The sequence below is a fragment of the Ammodytes marinus genome, assembly GCF_949987685.1.
Source record: "Ammodytes marinus genome assembly, chromosome: 5".
Classification (NCBI taxonomy): Eukaryota; Metazoa; Chordata; class Actinopteri; order Uranoscopiformes; family Ammodytidae; genus Ammodytes; species Ammodytes marinus.
In genome coordinates, this window is record NC_137234.1 from 32,993,327 (window position 1) to 33,016,791 (window position 23,465).

The 23,465-nt window shown below is 40.2% G+C and overlaps 3 protein-coding genes and 1 long non-coding RNA gene across 6 annotated transcripts in view; 1 reads left to right on the plus strand and 3 right to left on the minus strand.

The window, feature by feature from the left end:
- The window catches only part of vps9d1 (VPS9 domain containing 1), a 43,920-nt gene extending 40,048 nt beyond the window's left edge, over window positions 1–3,872 (minus strand). For both annotated transcript variants that reach the window (XM_080027594.1, XM_080027593.1), the window contains exons 1-2: window positions 3,768–3,872; window positions 1,734–1,806 (exon numbers count right to left, since the gene is read on the minus strand). In XM_080027594.1, coding sequence (XP_079883720.1) covers window positions 1,734–1,806; window positions 3,768–3,860 — 166 coding nt within the window. In that variant the 5' untranslated portion in view covers window positions 3,861–3,872. The remainder of the gene's footprint in view (window positions 1–1,733; window positions 1,807–3,767) is intronic.
- A 485-nt stretch (window positions 3,873–4,357) lies between these two features.
- On the minus strand, window positions 4,358–5,532 carry LOC307250922. Its single transcript, XR_013844891.1, has 3 exons — window positions 5,405–5,532; window positions 4,933–5,050; window positions 4,358–4,747 (listed from the first exon to the last, which is right to left on the minus strand). It is a non-coding gene; the product is annotated as an uncharacterized lncRNA (long non-coding RNA).
- A 3,270-nt stretch (window positions 5,533–8,802) lies between these two features.
- LOC307250625 (C-C motif chemokine 4-like) lies at window positions 8,803–9,578 on the minus strand (the record flags this gene model as incomplete). Its single annotated transcript, XM_080027741.1, has 3 exons — window positions 9,489–9,578; window positions 9,278–9,401; window positions 8,803–8,908 (listed from the first exon to the last, which is right to left on the minus strand). The coding sequence occupies exons 1-3, from the start codon at window positions 9,553–9,555 to the stop codon at window positions 8,803–8,805; spliced, it is 297 nt and encodes a 98-aa protein (XP_079883867.1). The 5' UTR covers window positions 9,556–9,578.
- Window positions 9,579–11,942: 2,364 nt separating this feature from the next.
- znf276 (zinc finger protein 276) lies at window positions 11,943–21,850 on the plus strand. 2 transcript variants are annotated; one of them, XM_080028253.1, is made up of 12 exons: window positions 11,943–12,052; window positions 12,711–12,974; window positions 13,920–14,232; window positions 14,802–14,848; window positions 14,943–15,335; window positions 16,260–16,317; window positions 16,956–17,039; window positions 17,122–17,241; window positions 19,992–20,067; window positions 20,655–20,772; window positions 21,019–21,118; window positions 21,312–21,850. In XM_080028253.1, the coding sequence occupies exons 2-12, from the start codon at window positions 12,776–12,778 to the stop codon at window positions 21,598–21,600; spliced, it is 1,797 nt and encodes a 598-aa protein (XP_079884379.1). In that variant the 5' UTR covers window positions 11,943–12,052; window positions 12,711–12,775; the 3' UTR covers window positions 21,601–21,850. The 2 variants fall into 2 exon arrangements, with proteins under 2 accessions (XP_079884379.1, XP_079884380.1); XM_080028254.1 differs by lacking the exon at window positions 11,943–12,052 and having other exon boundaries at window positions 12,689–12,974.
- The last annotated feature ends 1,615 nt before the right edge of the window (window positions 21,851–23,465 follow it).

Consider the following 23,465-nt stretch of genomic DNA (forward strand, 5'->3'; position numbering starts at 1 on the left):
TTCCTCTCAGTTCAAACATATCATAAAATAATCTGAGAGGACATTTTGTTTATTTGGAGGACGGACTGTGTCGCTGAATAATATAGATTTTTTTAGAGAATGTAGGCTATAGCAGCTACACCGTGTGCTGTCTTAGATTTAGTTTAAAGTATTTTCTCCTAAACAAATTCAACTTAAACAAGACAGCAAGATAATTCAGTAAAATGATCACGATTACCAGTGATATTTACACAGAAGCTTAAGGTGAACATTATGCTGTAGGTCTGTTTTAAATGCAGGCACAAGAGGTTGTTAGAAAGCTGAAAACTCGATTCAGCTTCAATGCTGCTTAATATGATTAGTCTCTATGGCAACATTCCTCTAATTTAACAAGAGAAAAAGGGCCAAACCCACACAAAAGGAATATGATATACAGAATACCCACCACTGCTGACATCAGGTCTGACCATATTATATTGTCCTGAGCTATATATACAGTATCTCACAAAAGTGAGTACACCCCTAACATTTCTTCAAATATTTCATTATATCTTTTCATGGAACAACACTGAAGAAATGACACTTTGATACAAAGTAAAGTAGTCAGTGTACAGCTTATATGACAGTGTAAATTTACTGTCCCCTACGGTGGCCCTGAGAGCTCACGGCACTGCAACATCAGAAAACACATGCAAGAACACAAAACGCAAGCAAATTAAGAAAACATCTTCATCAATTTGACAACACATGCGCACCATTTAGAAAACACATGCAAGAAGAGAAAACGCAAGCACATTAAGAAAACACGACGGAAGTGCTGTAAGTGTTTCCAGAGGACACTTAAAAGTGATGCACACGTCCAGACAGGCCTTTTGCAAGCACCGGATTTCGGATTTCAGTCAGTGGTGTTGGAAAATTACATAAAAAGTAAGTGTTGATTTATTTTAACATTGTGATCGCATGATTCAGATATTAGCCTATTGAAGTGATCTGCGGTAGGACATATGCATCACTTTTAACTTGTGTCCTCTGGAAACACTTACAGAAGCACTTCTGTTGTGATCTCTTAATTTGCTTGCGTTTTCTCTCCTTGCATGTGTTTTCTAAATGGTGCGCATGTGTTGTCAAATTGATGAAGATGTTTTCTTAATTTGCTTGCGTTTTCTCTTCTTGCATGTGTTTTCTGATGTTGCAGTGCCGTGAGCTCTCAGGGCCACCGTAGTCCCCTCAAAATAACTCAACACATGGTGAACTCCATGCCCAAGAGGGTTAAGGCAGTGCTGGAAAATAATGGTGGCCACACAAAATATTGACACTTTGGGCCCAATTTGGACATTTTCACTTAGGGGTGTACTCACTTTTGTTGCCAGCAGTTTAGACAATAATGGCTGTGTGTTGAGTTATTTTGAGAGGACAGTGAATGTACACTGTTATACAAGCTGTACACTGACTACTTTACATTGTTTCAAAGTGTCATTTCTTCAGTGTTGTCTCATGAAAAGATATAATTAAATATTTGAAGAAATGTGAGGGGTGTACATACTTTTGTGAGATACTGTATATAGCTAGAGCATTACACAGAGCATTTTTTTAAATCTGACTGAAGGCCAATTGGAGAACTCTATAAATTATGCAAATTGAGTACAGGCAGATATACAATCATGAGGTGAGATATTTCATGGGAAAGCTCAGTACATATCTGTATCACCAGTTACTGTAGACACGTCACAAGCAGGTCACAAGTCAGATCTTACTTTGTGAGGCGGCCTCCTCCAAAAGTGCATGTGATATGTAGTTGATAGTCCGGAGGTATTCACAATAAGCTTCCTGCAGAAGGGCGACAATCATGTACTATCTTATTAATATGACTAGTATGGTTTACAGTAGACATAATAACTGCTGCTAATGAGACATGGCAACAACAACAACAACAAAAAAAGTCAGGATAAATTTGATTTGAAGATCCTGAACAACCATCTACAAGACAATAGTAGCCTACTACCAACAACGATTTCATATAGATTAGTATTGAGCATTTGGTCAGTGTCAGTTATCTGTTTTTTTGCAATACACAATACATTTGGGGAAACCTGTTTCTTTATTACAGAGGAATAATATTATCTCTTTAATTTCAATATACAATAGGAGATTATGATAAAATGTCAATATTTGGCCTTTTACTTCAACAATGTTTTTTTTTGCAACTTATGGTAAGGTGATGCAAGAGTGTAAATGAATGACCATGTGTTGCATAACATGTTTTTGTTTGTGTCTCGTCTCATGATGATGATTAGTTCTGGCCATTTCATCATTTATTCCTACAATTTCTACAATTCATACAAAGTCAATTCAAGGACTTATTTTACTGAGTCGTCGTTATTCTTTCAGGAACCAGTCACGACTTGACTTTATAGTTCATGCCGGTTCCTTAATTACTTTTCTGCATTTGTCACTGTTAAAATACACTGGTACATTTTCTGATTATGTTATTCCATTTGCTGATAAAGGAATAGCTTGTATTTATTTTTTAATAAATAAATAATATCTAATCCTACTCCAGAAGTCGACACCGCAAGTTATATTACTACCAAGTAACTAGGCCTACTATATTCAATCAAGGCCCACTCATAACTAGTAGGCCTACTATTTCCATATTAATGATAACTAATATTTCATTTTGATAAACTTTTTGTGTTACATCAAAAAACTGTTTGATGGTAACTTACACATTGAAAAACACACTATTAACATTTAGGCCTACTTTATAGGCATGCCACACACTCATGATGAAAACACCTCAGAAGATTGGTTTTGTCTAAAGTTTTGGGTGAGACATGGTGATAGTAGAAATAATATCAATAAAATCATTAGCATGTGCTGCTACCTTTGACTCGACAAGCTGAAAATTCAACAGAATCCCAAGAGGCGCCCAAAATAAAAATTAAAAATATGGGGGAAAATTGCTTAATACAATATATAATACAAGAGAGTACAATTTAGAGTAGATTTTCGCAGATATGATTTATAAGAAGGCAGCAGTGGGACCAAAATTCAGATAACGAGCGCCAAATGTCTTTATTGAACTGATATCTTGAATTCATCATTTGCTTTCCATTACAGTCTATCCCACTGTGTGCATACGTTGGTTAATTACTGTTATGTTAGGCTAAAGCTGTATCGGACCGTTAATATAGCTTATTGCGTAGGATAATAACCATAGTATACATTTTTAGCCTAGTCTATGTGGAATGAATGTATCTCTCTTATTTTTTTGCTGACGGTTTGCTGAAGTTGTAAAAATGTAAGGCAGTCAAAAAAACATTAGTAGCATAACGGTTAAAGTAAAAGTAGGCTAGTATTGAGCTATAAGTAGGCTATGCTATAGCATTTAAAGTGACAAAGCGCTCGTGCTTTTGGACTAACAAACTAGCCTACCTGTTAGGATATCTAACCATTTCTTACACCTACAAAAATGTCAGAAGTAGTAGGCCTATATCAAGAAAAGTTAGCATCAGTCTGTAAAAACAAAAATAAGAAAAAGAATAAAAGGTAAAGAGCCGTTGAATGTTTATTGGACCAGGACAGCGGCTGACCTACTGAACCTACTACAGCAGGTGTGTTAGTAAAATATGACACAATATCAGCCTGTATGATAAGTGACGGCTTAGCTAGCTAACCCACTGACAGCTCCCGCCCCCTCCTCGGTCTGTTTACATCCCAAGCAGACTGCTTCCTGTCGGGATACGCCTTAGCTTTATCGCTGCAGTCCAGCTTGTGTGGCACGCTACCTTGTGTCTGTTCCCTCCGTCCAGCTGTATGGCTATTTTAGCCAATTTCATGGCATGTTGAAGGGGCTTCTGCCCACTGTCAGCTGTGGCCATGGTCCTCTTCTTTTCTCCTCCTTCTTCTTCTAGTTTGTGCTCAGTCATGGCAGACAGTAAACACATTCCAAATGCAATACTGCCTCCTACTGTACAGGGCAGGCAGAGTCATAGGAACTAATACCTCTGAATACAATGAAAACATGCTTTGGCAGAAATGGGTGTGTGACCTAGCCTACTATCTGGAAGATTGCTCCATGGAATTGAAGAAAGAGTATTTTAAAATGCTAGGTATAAGGCTACTTGTGCATATTTTCCCGTTTCCTCATCAGACCTGCTAACTTTCTGTGGTTAGCTGTGTGCACAAACTAGGCCCTAAGTGACTGATTGGATATATTGTGACCTTTTCAAAACAGTGACATTTAGACAAGAGGCTGATGATTGCATGATTGAATCATTGTGAATAAAAAGTTACAGTTTGCACTTCCCGATCATTTAAAAGTTACTTGAAGATACATGGGAATATATCACACATTAAACAGTTGTCCTAGATTTTTGTATGTATTTATTTTCATTTTCGTTTCATGAATGCATATTACAATACATTTTGTAAAATGAAATGTCATTATGAAGAATCAAACAGAGCAAGTATTCCACTGGATAAATTGAATAGTTGCATGAAAGTACAGAGTGCAAAGCCTCTTGGGGAAAAATGGATAAAGAAATATTTATTTTACTGTGAAAAGAAAAGATGCTATATCAAGTATAGATTGCTATCATTAAAAATAAAGCGTTATCACGGCTGGAGGTTGAGTAGCTGGAGATTGTTGGTTATTTTTACTGAGGACCACCATTAGTCCTTTATGACTTGCTGTTGCTTGAAAGCTTCCTGTGCCCAGTTCTGATGTTGGCCCACGCAGATCCGCCCCCCCATGGCAGTTCCGACCCTGCAGGAAAATACACAACAGCGGAGTTAAAACAATAAAAATATCAATTGGCATCATAGACTCAATATTTTCTATGTCATGTTTTTTATTTTTTTAAGTAATATTTATTGACAGATTTTCTTCTGAAATGTGGTCATTGGTCTGGCTAGGATCATTGCAGTGATATAAACAAGTGAAGCACATACACAAATGCCTTTTCCTGACATCCGCTGTGAGTCTTGGTGATGGAGATGATTTGCGTCTTTGGTATTTTTTTCATAAAGAATTTAAAGCAACACGAGGCAGGTGCATTAGGTGCCTCTGCTGGAAAACAAACAAACAAACAAACAAAAAATAAAATAAACAAAATAAAAATACATTACTGGCCTAAATACAATAAATACATATGAGCTACATTTTTAATTACTTTGACTCTTTTTTTGGACTCAAGTCAATATTTTAATCATTTGTCATTTTTCATAGTCAGGCTTGTATGTAATAGTAGTTTTTTTTTTTGCTTTATCAGATTGTATAGACTATTACAGACAATTATTGGCACTGTAGAAATAAAGCCAAAAACTAAAATATGTATTGTTTTAAATGTACTGTATTTGTCATACGTTTCTTTTAATTCCTCCTATAGAGGAAACAGTGATTAGAGTAGCATGTCATACTTACGCATGGCATTGCAGCAGTGTGCACTGATCAGCAGCAGAAAGAGTCCCACTGGAAAGGCCAGAGTTGTCATGATGATGCTCTTCTGTCTTTGCTGTCTGAAGTCAACTGAGCTCTCCGCTGTGTGTCTAATAGCTTTTTGAACATTCTCATGTTTATGAGAGTCTTGGGGTGAAAAAACGTCAGGGTTTGTGGTTGGTTGTGTTTTGGTAACAGGAAGTTTGAAGATCAAACTAGCTTGAAATGTATTAATCAGATAGCAATCAGCATTTCAGCAGCTACTCTGTGCAATCTTTTTGATCTGTTATTTTAATATCAATAATACACATAGTCTCATATTCATTTGATTGAGCTGAGAACTCATCTTTAACTTATAAACAATTTTAGACTGAAAATTACTTGTTTTAATTACGAGAGAAGCAAGCTATTATTATGAAGGCCTATGTATTCATACATGTAAGAGAAATGGTTGGTCATATTAAGTTGTGATTGTTAAGGTTAGGGTTAGGGAATGTATTATGTCAATGAAGGCAACACAAATGCTTGCACTTGCACTATAAGTTAACAGCTGTTCCAATTTTCTTTCCAGTATTGCTCCATTCATTTCTGTCAACCTGCTTTCATATGTCTGACTGTTCTTTAAAAGAAATCCCTCCAATTTGCAGCCTGTCTTTCTGCATTTGATTCATTTTCCTGCATGCTCCCTGCATGGTCACATATTTCTGTGTTCCTGAACAAAGTAAATGTAATGTAATCATGAAATCTAGTCCTTATTGATGAGGTCATACAATAAAACTTCAAAGTAAAATTGAATGATTTTTTCAGTACCAGCAGGTGTTCTGTCTACTACAGTTAATTATGTTATACCGTTGCTGAGAACTAGCGTCACACATTGCATTACAGGCACACAGCCTCTCATGATGCTATATGTAGACAGAGGTTTAGTTGATGTTGGCCTATTGAAGATAACTGTTGTCACACGGATGCAGAAAGAACAACCCAGTCTCACAGTGAAATGTAAAATAGGTACATTGGTCCACAGCGCAAAATGTAGAGATTGTGAGACTGGGTTGGAAAGAATAGATAGTGTGAGATAAGCATTTCAGACATGTGTGAAAGGCTCACAGAGTCATGGTAAAACCTCACTGATCTTATCACTTCTAGAAGAGTAGCTTGTGGTGTCAGTTCATGCAGGGGAACAAGCAGACTGGCAGCAGAACTATTGAAAGTTTTTTTTTGAACTAAAATACTCATTACCACTGTATAGGTTTGATGAGGTGAACAGATTAAGTGTTGTGCAAATGAAATTGTCAAACAATAGCAAACATTTGCAAACCTGAATATGTACAGATCAAGATCACTGATAGCAGACTTCTGCCTCAACCTCACATAACTCTGGGACAGTTCTCGCCTCCACGGTGTCCATTAATGATACATGGACACCTCGTCGGGCATTAACCCTTACTTAACTTGCAACTTGTCTGTCTGTGTCTTAACGGACCTCGTCCAGCCCTTTTCTTTGTCATTTATATTTGGGGGAACTAATTCTCTTATGGTTAGATGTGTCCAATCTGCCACTTAATACAATACTATAGTCTCCTCCACATATTAATGTACCTTCTGACGGAGGAAATCAGTTCAAGAATTTAAGTATTTGGTGAATTTGTGGGGGAAGATAAATAAAGAGAAGGGTGCACAATTTTCCTTGCAGTAAAATACAGTTTATCTGCCCTCACTATCTCTGATCTCCCTCACTAAATTCAAATGAACTGAATTGCGAATTAATATTGCGATTCCTCTTTTGTGTCATTTTCTAAAGGTGCTGAGAGATGTGTGGCTATAGCCAAAAGAAATGTAGCTATGTCCATTCTAAGATATGTGAGTCTCTTGTAGGATGTAATTTGGTTATTCTATCTTCTCATTTTTTGACATCACATCATTCCTCTTACAGTAATTGGACTATTTAAGCCGTTTAAATTCCAGGTAGCCGCTCTAAAATGACTGTATCCCATAATAAACAAAAAGTATGCATGATGCAGTGTCTGGAAAACTAACATCTGTTATATTTTCTCACATACAGTAAAGTAAAATGTTATAAACATGACCTGAGTTACCATACCTCAACTGCCATGTAGTTGCCATGCACTGATCCTGTAGGGATACATCAGGTAAAGTTCTTGGCATTGAATGTTCAAGGCCATTTTTCACTTGTGCATCTAATTCTGAAGATACAAATATATAGGCCTGTAGATAGTAAATATACACACATTCTAAATACTGTGCCTGCAACACGTTTCAAAAAAATTGGGACAGGGGCATGTTTACCGCTGTGTTACATCACCCTTTATTTTAACAACACTGAGTAAGCGTAAGGGGGAACTGAGGACATTAATTGTTGAGATTTTGAAAGCAAAATGATTTTCCATTCTTGCTTGAAATACAACTTCAGATGCACAACATTCCGGGGTCTCCATTGTGATATTTTGTGCTTCATAATAAACCACTTAATTTCAATGGGAGACAGGTATGGACTGCAGACAGGCCAGTCTAGTACCCTCACTCTGTTCCTATGAAGCCAAGCTGTATTAAGACATGCAGAATGTGGCTCGGTATTGTCTTGCTTAAATAAGAAGGGACGTCCCTGAAAAAGACGTTGTCTGGATGGCAGCATGATGCTCCAAAACCTGTTTGTACTTTTCAGCATTAATGCTGCCTTCACATATGTGCAAGTTACCAATGCCATTTGAGATGGTATGTGGGTCACCCACATACCATCTCAAATGCTGGCTTTTCAAATTTGTACTAGTAACAATCTGGATGGTCCATGATTTACAAAAACTATTTAGAATGTTTTCACCCTGCATGGTGGAGTCTTAACTTGCATTTGTGGATGTATGTGATGAACTGTGTTTCCCGACAATGGTTTTCAGAAGTCAGTTAGAGACTGTGCATGGTGATAATGAAGGATTAAGTATATGGGTATATTTGAAATGGAGCTTTTTAGCTTCTTTTAGCTCCTTGTTTGGTCTTATGGCCCACAAAGTCTGTGAGTGGGAAATAATAAATAAAAAGTGTTGTGTTTTTCACAGGAGAGGAAGACATTTTAAAGACACGTACTAGACATGGATGTGTAATAAAGCATCTATTGAAGCAGGAAGACACTTTGTGTTGAAATGGAAATCAATACCCACTGATAGTTAAATTAAAGTCAGCCATTCATGAAACGCTCTCCAATACAAACTCTACCCAGAGAAAATACAACCAGAAAGATAGCTCAATATATCCATAAGAATTTTATTTAAATACAATTTGCTATTACCATACATGAACAAGTCTTTGTTTGTTTGGGCCTGCAAAAAACAGGCTTTGATTTCTCACAGTAGTTATGCCATAATACAGCTTCAGGGCTGCTGAGCACTGCCCTCAACGTTGTGGATCTTGTAAACATCTTGAGCCCACTGGGAAGTCTGACTGAAGCAAATCTGCTTCCCTCTGATACTCTGGACTCTGCAAAACATTCAGAAGAGAGAAATATATTAACGTGTGTGATAACAATGTATTTCAATGAAAGTTCATTCATTTTCTCATGGTGAAAATCAATTCACTTTCAACAGATATAGGAGTGCATTGGTTGAAGTGCAGCTGCATTGTTATGAAGCCTGATATAAATTGACAAAAAAATTAAGTTTCAAAACTTTGGACGCCTAGTTCAAAACAACAATGTTTAGTTCAGTACCTTTGTTCATGTTTTAAAGGAAGCATTATGGATGCTGTGGCCTAGCCATTTCCTAGGTAACAGGCCCTTCCATCTTTCTGTTCATCATTTCATTACCCATTATGAGAGACAGACAGCAGACAAATGGAGCACACACTTACATGAATGCCTTGTTCTGACAGGAGGGGTCGGTCATGGTTATGTGCGAGACACGATTTAATGGTAAGTTGCCGTTGTAAAACTTGAAGCAGCATCTTCCAGGTGCCGTGTTGCGCAGAGCTTGAGCTGTGAGAAAAGGTCCATGGATAAAGTCAGTACAAACAGATCTGATCATGTGATCATCTTTAATTTGATGAGGCAACAATGACTCACGCATGGCGCTGACGCAGCAGGCGGCCAGCAGGAGCAGCAGACCCAGAGTCAAGCAGATAGTCTTCATGATGCTATCAGGAAAGTGTTGGATGTTCTTCTGCTTCTGTCTTTGCTGTGATCAACTCTGGTCCAATATATATTGGGTCCATGGTGGAAGTGAAATGGTCATGATGTCAGCCTTTCCATCCAAATTGAATGCCACCATGACACATCACCGGCGTAGAATTTCCCTCCCACCTCCTCAGCTTTCCACCTCGAAGAAAAAACAGCATTCAATTGGACAGTCTGCAAAAGGTTGTCTAGTTCAGGGAAGTTGCAGTGAAGGGACAGGCCACATTCAGCTGAGAAGATAAACATCACCTCACCGACCACAGAAAACAGAAGAGTGTTTTCAGCGTTAATCTTATCTACATCTATGTGACTTTTTAGTCTGTGGAAAGATCATGATGAGCATGAGAGTTCGTCATACACTTGTATAAATTTGAAATAGTATAAAAAAATACCCCAAAAATAAAAGCACACTTTAAGTAGCCAACATTATACTCAAGTGTTTTTATTCTTACATTTGATTTAAAGGGACATCCTGTTTTCAATTTCTTAAAAACAATTCGCGGAGATTGCTCTAGCGGTGTGACTTCTTTGGTGGGTTGCTCTAGGCTAGGGAGTTCCTCCCAATGTTCCCATTCATGATGTCTTAAGATTGACTCATCTCTTTACCACTGAAATGAGTAATATTATGCAGAAGGAAGAAATCCACTATATATCACTGTGTATTTAAATAGTATGCCTTTTTAAGTCCACCTCCTAATAGGATGTTACAAGTAGCAACAACAATTTTAATCCAGGAATCTGGACTCATTTTCTCCGCAACATATTATCCCTTTGAATATCCCATTCTATTTACTCTTACAGCTTAACCTTGCTACCTTAGTTTATTTAGGAACTCTGTGATTCCTACAGACCTACGGGACAAAATTACAAAGATATTGTGTGAGGGTTGATATGTTTGACAAAATTTTAAAAAGTGGTTGTCATTGATGATGACATTTCTCTCCTTAGTATAAATAACTTTCCCATCAACACAGTTGTTTGTAAAAGTGTACATGTTTTTATTTATAGTTGTAGGTGAGGCAAGCCCTTTGTCTGTGACTGAGCACACAGTTAACACATTCACACAGACACACACAGAAAACAACATTACAATACAAGGGTAAATGTATGCCTAGAAATAATTTGGCTTTGAAGAAAGTTTGGGGTTTTCTTTTTCTTTTCTTTTTTTAACGTTTGTCAGATGGCTGTGGGAAAATAACATTTTGGTTTCTGCGTCCTTTATGGTGAAATCCATTGCTTGTGTGCCATGAGTCAGTTCCCCCCTCTTTGCTAGTCTGTGCTGTGCAGACCAAAGTGATGGAGACAACACATGTTCACAAGATCTTATCGCAGCTGTTTTCACAAACCCAGGTTTAGCAATGCATCTGTGACCTATTTAGATCACTTGTGTGCACGCATGTGCAGCCCCATCAATTTCCTTAAGCTCATCATCTGAAATTGATTAACATGTTTCACTGGGCTGCCAGGGTAACACACTGAGCTTTTATCTACCTGAATTTCATCTAAAAAAATGATGTCACGTTTGTGTTACACAGTAGTAGACTATAAAGACATTCTTTATTGATATTTTACATTATAACATTATAAACAATCACATTAGGCCTAAAAAACTAAACCCTTTTGACTTTATTATAGCATTAGAAAAAGCACTTTATGACAATAAGTGGATAGTGTTAGTTCACTTTAAATTATACCTCCTATGAGGAACTTTTGAAACAAAATGATTTACGGCAGGCAGACTGAAACATTCTGTTTATGCACTAAAATCAAAGTTTACTTTGCTTTGCCATCGTCATTACCAAGTCATTATTATGACACTACCTAGTTTGCTAACATTATGTACAGGGAAGATTGGCTAATAGTTTGCTACTGTCTAGATTGCTCAGTTCACCTTGACACTGACGTTGGGACCCAATACCTATTTAATGTATTGATACAGAAATACATTGAAATAAATGTAGGTGAACAAAAATTAGAAATAAATGTAAGACATTTATTAATTTAAATTAACATTTATTTAATTAAATAATGCATTCATTAATTAGTTTGTCTTCATTAATGTATTTCCATATTTATTAGCCTACCCTATTATCTTAATTTAGGCTACCTTATTGTATTTAAACGACTTGTTTCCGTTTCTATTTAATAGTCCTGTATGTTTTTACATATTTATCTATACATTTATAAATGATCATGTTTTGTCCTCCATACTAAATACGTGTTTGGTACCCTGGTTAAATAACTTTCAGTAAAAGGCAGGTGCACTAGAGGGCGCTATATGATATTTTCTCGTGGATTTCGTTCCAGTAGCACTTCCGGGTCCTAATGTTTACAACTGGCTGCATCGTTGAAAGCACATAGCCGTTCCCCTGGCTCATGAAGAAAGGTTTCTTTTATGTTGAAAGCAACATGTATGTCAGGAGCTAGGATTTATACACACTCAGGGTCTGAAGGTAGGCTATGCCACGGGACGGCTTCATTGTTCACATTCAAAAAGTTGACACAGCAGCTAGCAGAGGCTAAGCAGCTAAGCTAGGTATTACCATAGGTATTACAAGGGAACACTTGTAAACAAAACATTCGTCTTCATGTTCATTTTTAGTTTTGCTGGTTTTTACTGGAAAGCAATGGGAGTGAGAATTAATGGCAACTTAAAATACAGATACAATAATGCTTGGGTTTTTCACTAACTAACCAGCTTTGACTATCATCATTACCATTTGTTTTGCTACTGGTTCACGATGTCTCTGGCACACTGATGTTTTTAGATCGCTGTAGAGGGAAATATATGTTCAGCAGCTATGAATGAACCTATTGATTCAGCAAAGGCAATAGAATCAGACAAAATGGAACTGGTAATAACATCATAATTACATGTTAACTTTACATACATTGTAATATATTTGATATAGGAAACATGTTGTTGGGGTGGCGGGGAGGGCGCAGGGTTTGTCAAATTGTTGCAGACAAATAAGAATATATGATTGGGCAATAGAATAATTAAAATATGCACAGCATGTGAAGGTAATGCATTGTTTAAATGATTTGTTTAAAATATATTTGACTAAGATAAACCTATTGGAACTTGGCTTATGATGAAAATCTCCACAGTGGCACAGGCAGGCAGCGTCCATTATTGGGGTCAGCTGCTGACAGTTCGGCATATAGAATAAGCCATGAAGAAGAAAAGCAGGCGTCCCAGGTCAACTGAGACTGTGCGACAGTCTGGCAAGACACAGCAGTCAACAGTGAGTGTGAGTGAGGAGAAGGGGCCGGCCTTAAACCCTGGGAGACGGTGGAAGAGCGGAGCTGGAAAAGACCTGACTGCAGCTGAGGACACACAGGCCCACCCAGAGAGCCAGGCCAGACCCTCAGGTAAGGGGCTCAGGACCACACCTGATGTGTTGACTCTAGAGATGCACCCATCCACTGTTTGTCAGTACCATTCCATTCTGATATCTGCGGTTCTGGATATCGGCTGATACAGATTCTGTCCGATATGATCATTGTTATAATTTATTTTGATGGTGGTGATGTTATGTGAAGGTTAGGAAGGCTTAAGCAACACAGACATTCTAATTTGAAAGAGCAACACATATACAAAAACGCATAAAGGTTTATCTGAACTGCTTTGAACGGTTTGAATACAAAAATCTACATTTTGATTGCTAAATTATTTTGCTATGGTCTTAAAATGTAATGTCCTTCCTCTGGAGTTGTCAGTCTGATTCTCATAAGTAGATTGCTGCAATATCAGACAAGATATGAATATTGTTTGGGATTTGTCCCATCCCTAGTTGTTTAAAAAAACAACTAGGTTGTATATAGAAAAAAAATCAAGCCACTTTCCAGTTGGATTCTTCAATGTTAATGAGGTCTTAAGCCATGTTGTTATGTACGTGTTTGACATCAACAGCCCAGTTTAATTAGCAGATTATTGTATGTGGTTTGGTATGATGTCCCTCACATTTAAGTTAACATAACCTAGTTGAACTCAAGGTCCCCCTTCTTGACCCATCGCTAATGGTTGACAGTTTAGAATTTAAACTGCCCACTTTGGTATGTTTCATGATTTTAATAGACAGTTTGTAGAGACAGAGATGAAATAGAGAGGGAAATGACATGCAGAGAACGAACCGGTAGTCTGCTGCTACGAGGACTGAGCCTCTATGTAGTGCTGGGCCAGAAAGTAAAGCCAATACTAAACTAGATATTACCCTACTGCGATACCGTGTACCAGGGTATCATTTGAAGGTTTAAAGGTATTCAAAATGTGGATACCGCCCGAACCCTATACTGAGCTGATATTTCTCCCAGCAGGTAGACTATCCACCGCTGTCTGTCGGCTGTGCCATGGGAAGTTCTCTCCACGCAGCCTGCGTCACGCCTTCAACAAGTGGCCCCAGGACTCCATCCATCTAGTGGAGGAGGAGGACAGCCTGGCCCCGGCCACCCTGCTCTTCCACACAGACTTCCAGAGGCTGGTCGGGGTGCAGCTGGACCGGGACCCGCGCCTATCTGACTTCATCTGTAAGAAGTGCCACGCCAACTTCTACAAGTGCCACGGCATCCTCATCCGCTTCCTGCAGAGAGTCAACCTCCCGCCGCTCGGCAAAGAGAACCTCAAAAGCAGGTGGGTCCAAGAGGTGTGACTTCTGAAGCTCACCTATTCATTCAAAGATGGACTCTTTCATGTTTCTTTGTTCAACATTCATATGAGGCCCCACTGTGACTAGAGACTCCCAAAGTATGAGGGAAAACAACCCTCTCTCTTTTTCTCCACCTCCACCTTTGTTAAAATATGTGTTCAAAAATCCCAGTCAGATTTCTGTCCCCTTATGATGTCATAAGGGGAGAAGCCAAGCCCCCCCATAATCAACCTAACTTAGCACTACCTCCAACTGTGATAAGTCACACCCAGATATTCTATTCAAAGCGGCAGTTAGATTCAGGGCCAGTAAGAGCAGCCTGGGCTTTTTGCAAGGTGGTGCTGAGGTTGAAAAGGAGATCTAACGAGGGCAGTGTGAGAAATCTATTTTTTTAAATTGGACACTACACAATGAAAACAGTTCCTAGTAGAAACCCAAATTACAATTTGGAATCTGAAAATGAGAATATTATGTGACCTTTAAAATTGTGTATCGATCATAGAGGTTTTCAGTAGATAGCATAAATATAAGCAATTGTTGTTTTGTGTTTCAGGAAGAATGCAAAGTGTCCAGACTCCTCAGTGAACCACAGCTCAACAAGTAAAGAAAAGCATTTCATCTTTTGCATACAGAACTTCCATAAAAGTCCAGTTAACCCATAGCGTTACTCTGATGTTACATTGGCTCTTTGCAGGCCCGCCCTCCTTCACTTCAGACCCAAAGTGCCTCCACAGCCTGGTGACTTGGGCTCACCACCACGGGGAGGCCTGCCGCTCATGCCCTGACCTGAGGGAGGTGCTTAAAGGCCAGTGCTGGGGCTCGGCTCAGGCTGTGTGGGGCTGTGTGGATGGGCACAAGTACATCATGAACACTGCCACTACCAACCCAGGCTACACCATGGCCTTAGGCAGTGGTGTTGGTGAGGCAGTGATGTCAGAGGAGGAGGAGGAGCCAGAACCAGAGGAAGATGATGAAGGAGAGCAAGCCAGGACTCCAGTGGGAAATAGAAGCACTTTGGCTCAACACAGTCCAGCTGCAGTCACACACACTGACAGCTCAGTGCTGGCTGACTGGACCAACGCTGAAGGTGAGATCACAACAAAGTGTGAGGCAGCACCAGCTGTAGATCAGTGTCACCACAAACAACCAATCCTATGCCTGTATTTCCTCTATAGGATCTTATGCCGTGGTCAGACTACACCCTATCAGCCCAATGAGGCATATCTAGCGTGTCATGTTAGTGAGAGAGGGCGATTGAGGGTTTTATTTTGTGCTATGGGACATAGTGAACCACAACCAAAACAACATCCCACCACGTGTTCCACTATAAACAGACATGGCCAAGAGAAAGAAGAGCACATTTGCCGGTGCCGAGAACAAGAGTCGATGCTTCCTTCTTTCTTTTCTTTTGTATTTCCAGAGCACAAGACAGACAGCAACATACTTACCACTTTTAGCGCCATTTTCTTTTTATACTGCCGTTGCTTAGCAACTCCTTACCAATGACATTATGGATGCCGTGGAGAACCGCAGGCGCTTTTTGATCGGTGAGCACCTTGTAGTCATGCGTAGTCAGACCCTGGCATAAGTCTTAACACAAAGTCAAAAACTAATGAAAAGTTGCAACATTCCATGTGATTTCAGAGGTGTGGGCTGGTCTTCAAGCTAAACAGCCCTGTAATAAATCCTCCCTTCATGAAGCTTGTGTTCCTGTTGAACAGTATTGGCTTATGTTTATTGTCTACTCTCACTGATAGAAATGCTGTGGCCATAACACACATCTTTGAACGTTTCTAAACATTTTCCAAATACCAGCCCTGGTTTATTCATGGATATTAAATTTCAGGACATCAAAGGTTCAATGCACTGACTTAGCAGCCAGATTGTGAACAGTACCTTGGTTCACCCTATAGATGGGCCAATAACCTGTTTTATTTTACTGCTGATGCTGACACAAGGTGAACTCCTCATCACTATGTGACTCATGGTTTATCTTCATTCTATTGTCCAGGCCATGAGCAGGCAGACAGGCTGGAGGACAGGACTGCTGACAGTGACCTGTCTGACAGGTCAGTCACACTCATCTCATTCTGTCTTAGAACCACTAACAAGTGTTTGAAAAACCTCAAATAAATGTTAGTACATGTTTCACTGTCTAGACCGTTTGACAGGACTGTGTGGGTGTGGCCGTATGAAACAGTCTCCATGGCGATAGTCATTGTTTTTAAGGAATGTTCGGGCAGAGAACTGCCGTGATTGGTTCAAAATACTTATTGTGTAAGAAAAACCAAAGCATAGCTCGCCTCATCTAAACTGATTTTCTGAAACGTCTATCAAATGAAAATGAAAATCTCTCATTTGGAATAATAAATAAACTCTTTTCAGATGCTTACTATGATGCTCCTTACTCCCAGTTACAGTTAGAAGGATATTTTGGATTTGGGTTTAAATGACCTTTAAAGTGACATGGCTGAGATTGATAAAAGACCATAACGGCTACATTGTGTGTGTGTGTGTGTGTGTGTGTGTGTGTGTGTGTGTGTGTGTGTGTGTGTGTGTGTGTGTGTGTGTGTGTGTGTGTGTGTGTGTGTGTGTGTGTGTGTGTGTGTGTGTGTGTGTGTGTGTGTGTGTGTGTGTGTGTGTGTGTGTGTGTGTGTGTGTGTGTGTGTGTGTGTGTTTATGTGTGTGTGCCTGTGTGTCTCTCCAGGGTAATCTTTCAGGATGCCTTTGAGGAGAGTGGAAAAGAAGGCTTCACAGATGATGTGATGTTTGAGCCATGCCCAGACAAGAGGTGTGTACAGGTATTGTGGTTCCTTCTAAAGCCAGTTGAATATGACTGCTGTTGACTGAAGCTCTCTTTCCCCCTGTCCCAGAGCTCGCAGGGTCAGCGCGCCCAACAAAAGAAAAGCCAGCGCCAAGGCCCCCAAGGAACCTAAAGTCAGAAAGAAACCTGGACCCAAACCAGGCTGGAAGAACAAGCTCAAACCTAAAGGGTATGTAGGCTCATTCCACACCACTTGAGTCTTATAATAATAATAATAATAATAATAATCATACATTTTATTTGTAATGCACTTTATATTACTAGAATCTCAAAGTGCTACAGAGAAGTTATACAGTACCAGTCAAAGGTTTGGACCTTCTCATTCAATGGTTTTTCTTTTCTCTACATTGTAGATTAATATTGAAGACATTCAGACTATGAAGGAACACATATGTAATTATGTAGTAAACAAAAAAGTGTTTAAAAACCAGAATATGTTTTTTTAAGTTTTAGATTCTTGATGACAGCTTTGCACACTCTTGGTATTCCCTCAATCAGCTTCATGAGGTAGTCACCTGGAACGCTTTTCCAACAGTCTTGAAGGAGTTCCCAGAGGAGCTGAGCACTTGTTGGCTGCTTTGCCTTCACTCAGTGGTCCACCTCATCCAAACCATCTCTATTGGGTGTAGGTCAGGTGATTGTGGAGGCCAAGTCAGCTGACGAAGCCCTCCATTAGTCTTTCAATAGCCCTTCCATAGCCTGGAGGTGTGTTTGGGGTCATTGTCCTGTTGAAAATCAGATGATGGTCCCACTAAGCTAAACTAACAGATGGGATGGCATGTTGCTGCAGAATTCTGTGGTAGCCATGCTGGTTAAGTGTGCCTTGAATATTGAATGAATCGTCAACATTGTCACCAGCACCCCTGCCCCCCATACCGTCACACCATCTCCAACATGCTTCACGGGGGGAACACAACATACAGAAACCATCCGCTCACCTTTTCTGCGTCTCTCAAAGACATGGCGGGTGGAACCAAAAATCTAAAATTTGGACTCACTAGTCCAATGTCCATTCCTGGGGCCTCATTTATAAAGGTGTGCGTAGAAACCTTCCCAAAACATTGCGTTCGCACAAAGCCAAGAATGTGCTGCGCAAGAAAAAAGTTGAGATTTATAAAACTGTGCAGCGCACACTTGCACGCAATCTTCCCTTTATAATTACCCACCTGCGGTGAATTGTGCGCGGACGATCTCTGCCCGGTGTCATCCCACTACACCTCCCAGTTTCATCCCACAATCTACCATACATGGCGAATGCTAAATAGCTCCTGAATATGATGACACACTTAATAAGCACAGCATTTTGACTGACATGAGGAGAGAAGGGAGGCAACCGGCCACAAAGAAAGCGGCTGGGAAGGAAGAAAGCCCGTGTCATGCGTCGCTGTAACTGCCTCACAAACACAAACACACGCGCACGCTGATCACATATCATGATTGGCACAGTCGTCATAGTCTTTGTTAAACTGTTTTGCCCAACTTTGTACTGTATGAAATATCACGTATTAGCGAACCTGTACGACTATATGTAGGCCTATATAAAATGTGTTGTGAGAAGTAAAATAATGCATTAGCCTGTAGTCTATTCCAAAGCATTGTTTCCCTTCCGTGAGATCAACACATTTCCAACAACGTCAGATTATAGTTTAAACTTCGAGGGTTAGTTGTTATGGGAAAGAGATGCATAAAATAATTTGCTAAATTAATAACATGATTTTATCTAACGAAATATATAGTTTTAATTAATATGTTTGGCCTTAACTTTGTACAAAACTACTTTTTACACACAGCCTAAAATATTGACTTTGCTCTCCTGCTGGCCACTCACGGACACACCTCCCGACGTACTGTGTATGATATTATTATAGAGTAGAACTATAAGATTCAATTTAAAAATATAACCAAAACATGTATAGAACTACTTGATAAGTAAATCAACCTACATCATTACTGCATGCCATAGACAACAGTAGCCTATATTCACAACAATAGGTACGCACATATAATTGATTAAATATATTGGGTGCCATGCATTTCACAAGGATATGTGTGTTTTTCCGATGACAGAGCTTTATTTCGTGGTGTTGCCATTGAGTGTCGCTGATTCCCCGAGTCAGGAAAACCTTGCGGTAGCTCTACGCATGGTCAAAAGTTGGCGTGGGAATACGCACACTTCTTCGCAAAGAATTATTTTATAAATACCACCGGTTTGCCACCGCACATTTGACCACACATTCTGCCGTCTACGCAAGGTTTTTGTGCGCAGCAAGCTTTATAAATGAGGCCCCAGGTGTTTATTGGCCCATATTCAAAGTTCTGGTAACGGATTGACTGACCCCAATGTCTTAAAGTAATGACGGACTGTTGTTTCTCTTTACTTAGTTGAGTGGTCCTTGCCTTTATATGTATTAAAACAGTAGTAGTCAGATAGGGCTATTCACTGCATAGAGAGCCTTGTATCAACGCTACGTCTGCACAAAACAACCAATGCTCTCAAACACATTAAGCAGGCAAAACATTCCAGAATTTAACTCTTGACATGGCAACCCTGTTATTTGAAAGCCATTCCAGGTGACTAGCTCATGAAGCTGCCTGAGGGAATACCAAGAGTGGGCAAAGCTGTCATCAAAGCAAAAGGTGGAAACTCTGAAGAATCTAAAATATAAATGATATTCTGGTTTGTAAACACTTTGTTTACTACATATTCCATGTGTTCCTTCATAGTTTGGATGTCTTCAATATTAATATTGGTAGAAGTAAAGGTAGAAAAAAAATAAAGAAAAACCATTTAATGAGAATGTGTGTCCAAACTTTTGCCTGGTTCTGTATGTCCAACATCCATAAATAAGACACAGTATTTAAATATGCAGTTTGTTTCAGTTCATTTGGGCCACCTGTTCTAACTGTGGCTTTTTCCAGAGAGGAGCTGCCCAACATCTACAAATGTCCATATCAAGGCTGCACAGCGGTATATAGAGCTCCTGATGCTTTGAAGGTCAGAATTCACACACTCTTGACACAAGACAAAACACAATTCAAAGTGTTTTACTGGGGCATACAAATAAGACATCTGACATAGTCACATATAAATACATTTACCTCATCGCAATGTATCTTTGGGTCTCTCTTTCACTCGCTGCCTGAACAAATGCACGCGCTGGGGCTCGCACTGGGGCTCTGGTGTTGTAAATACACAACCGCTTTTGTCCAAAGTTGCCGCTAGAATAAAACTAAAGTGGATGTTGAAGCTTTAAATGTGCCTCTGGATACAGAAGGTGTGACTTAGGAGAACAAGAACTATTTAGTCATTTAACTCCAGACCTGAAGAGAATTACAACAATGTAAATTTGGACCTGCAGAGCTCTGTGCAGCAGCAGTGCTTATCTGCAATGTAACGGTTTGTGGCAACCGAAACAAAAAGCCTCAGTAACTGTGTTGCCAGTGAAAAAGTGCCTTGATTACGTAACTGTTGTACATAAACTGTGTCAGTGAAAATGAATGAGAATGTAGTATTTAGCAGCTGTATGAAGTTGCGGTATGCTCCGTCTTTGTATGAATGCCTAGTTGTTGCTGTGTTTTTAGAAACACATCAAGGAGCATCATGAGGAAGTGAAGGAGCGGCCCTGCCCTCATCCCGGCTGCAACAAGGTGTTCATGATCGACCGTTACCTGCAGAGACACGTCAAACTCATCCACACAGGTGAGGGACACACATTATACATGTGCTGTTCTCACCAAAGAGTCTTGTGTTTAGAAAGACAAAGCCACACCCTGCTACATGTGTTTCATTCTTCAATAAATGAGTTTGAATGATCAAAAGACCAAACTGTCTTACATTTGGGTGGATGTGCCATGTTAAACACACTGCCACCAATTCAATAGAACAGGCATTGTTTGAGGTGTAAATTCCTCTTGTATTTCATAAGTTTGATATCTGTGTTTGCAGAGCAGAGGAATTTCATTTGTGACCAGTGTGGCCAAACCTTCAAACAGAGGAAACACCTTTCAGTTCACCAGATGAGGCATTCAGGGGCCAAGCCACTACAGTAAGTACTGATGATGATGGACTCAACTTTAAAACAACTATACAAACCAGTTGTAGTCAAATGAAGTTTGATTGTGACTGACACTGCACTAAGGGGCACAGCGGGAGATGATAAAGAAATGATTAGAATAAAGTTGTAAATCAAGGACACTAGACACATGTTCTAAGTTTCTTTTGATTTTCTCCTCCTTCAGATGTGAGGTTTGTGGCTTCCAGTGTCGCCAGCGCGCCTCGCTCAAATACCACATGACCAAACACAAGGCGGAGGCTGACCTGGAGTTTGCGTGCCTGTTGTGCAGAAAGCGTTTTGAGAAGGCCCACAACCTGAACGTACACATGTCAATGGTCCACCCGCTGACCCAGGCAGAGGTGGTGGGAGGAGGCAGCAGGCAGAGCCAGCAGCAGGGCCAGCCTACGCTCTACTCTGAGCTCCACACCATCACTCTGACAGGGGAAGTGGTTCAGCAAGACCACCACAGATGACCAGGGCCAAGTCTGCTGCATGGGGTTATAAACTGTGGGCCAGGGACCGGGGTCTCCTCAACGGGGCTGCACTGTAAGCCTTGTTTACACTGAGCGGTGCGGTGTGGTTAATTGCGGCAGGCATTTATTTACTGTCAAAAGTTGGAAAGTGTACCAAAATAAGCTAACCGAGCCGCACCTATTTGTGTCACCTTTTTCATTGTGGTACCAAGAGGGTGGAGCTAAACACTCCAGTCCATTGATTGGTCGAAAGTCACCTCGTCAAGAGTGAAGAGTCTAATGATTAGAGAAAAATGTTGGCCTATGTGCCAACATTTTTCTCTAATCATTTGTTTATCGTGGGGCGTTTTTCCTCTTCATGAATTACCCCATCTACTAAGTAAGGGCAATCCAAGAACGCAATCCATGCCACACCGAACTGTGCTGCTCAGTGGAAACAAGCAGTTCCCATTTTGTTTTCACATTCAGGTCATGGACTGGGACCGGCTGTACAGCTACTGGCTCCACCCGATTCCAAAAAAGAACGGGTTAGTTATTTTAAAAAGTAGTAATTTTATCTCAGCTTTTCTTCATTCCAAAATTAATCAATTTCAGTTTAAAGGTACGAACACACTGCACACCGCCGCGCGGCGAGTTTACATACAAAGTCAATGTATTTCGCGCGGCGACGCAGAAGTTGAAAATATTGAACTATTTGCCGCCAGCCGCGCCGCGATAGCCAATCAGCGTTGAGCTCCTCCCGACGTCACTCACTTAGAGACGACGGACAGAGGAAATTAAGATGGATGAAAACATAATAGTCACAGTTTGCTCCCATAAGTTCTGTGAATAGCCTATGTGTCTGTTGCCTGCTGTGTACAGCTATCAGTTTTGCTTTATGAACCAAGTTAGCACCGGTTAGCTTGGGTAAAGCACCATCAGCAGACTGGTGCTCTCAGCACCGGTTAGCGCCAGCATATCCCCAGAGTAGAGAAGGCTGCTCTGGTCGGGCGGCGGACACAAATGAGCCAATATGATCACGCGGCGCGGAACCTGCGATTCGCGGAGTGCAGTGTGTTCGTACCTTAAGGAGGCTTTGAGAAAGCTGCAGCCTTTACTTCACATGTAACTGACTGGTGCAGTGCAACCTGACACACTAAAGCCGGGCCATTATCAATCTGTAGTACTGAATGGAGAGGGACCACTGTTGCACTTTCTAATTACTTCCAGAATTCATTTAAAAAATGTAATACTGGATTTGAAAGTTGTAATCCTCAAAATGTTCAGTTTGATTTGGAAACATGGTTGTTACTCTACAGTATTTACAAACAATGCCATTTCATACAACAACCAACACTCTGAGCAGCTCTAAAGACATGTCTGTCATTACAGCTGTGATCTGACTGTTTGGTAGAAGCATTTGTGATAAATGGTCTGAAAATGCATCATATTTCCTGTGACTGCTTCACAATAAAAGCCACCAAGTGTTTGGCCAGTGGAATGCTTTTAATGTGAAGCAGCTTTTATCTAGCCCTGTGAGACCAGCGGGATTTCATGCAAGCTTCACATTTGTTTCTCTCCCACAGATCAGTCTGGACTTTTCCCAATCTCAGTGGGGAGGAGCCTGGCCCTGTCCCCTAGTGGAAGGCAGTCCCTGATTGGTTCATGTAGTTTTCAATCTAGCCTTTATTTGTGGAAGGCAGCCCCTGATTTGTTCATGTAGTCATTGATGTCAACATGGATCGACAAATAAGCTCCTGAGATACGGCTTGTATCACAGAGCTAGACGAACCAATCAGAAGCTGCCTTCCTCTATGAGGGACAAATGTAAGTTCTGAACCCAGGCCCTGATTGGCACAGTCAGTTTTTGAGCGACTCCTCCCCAC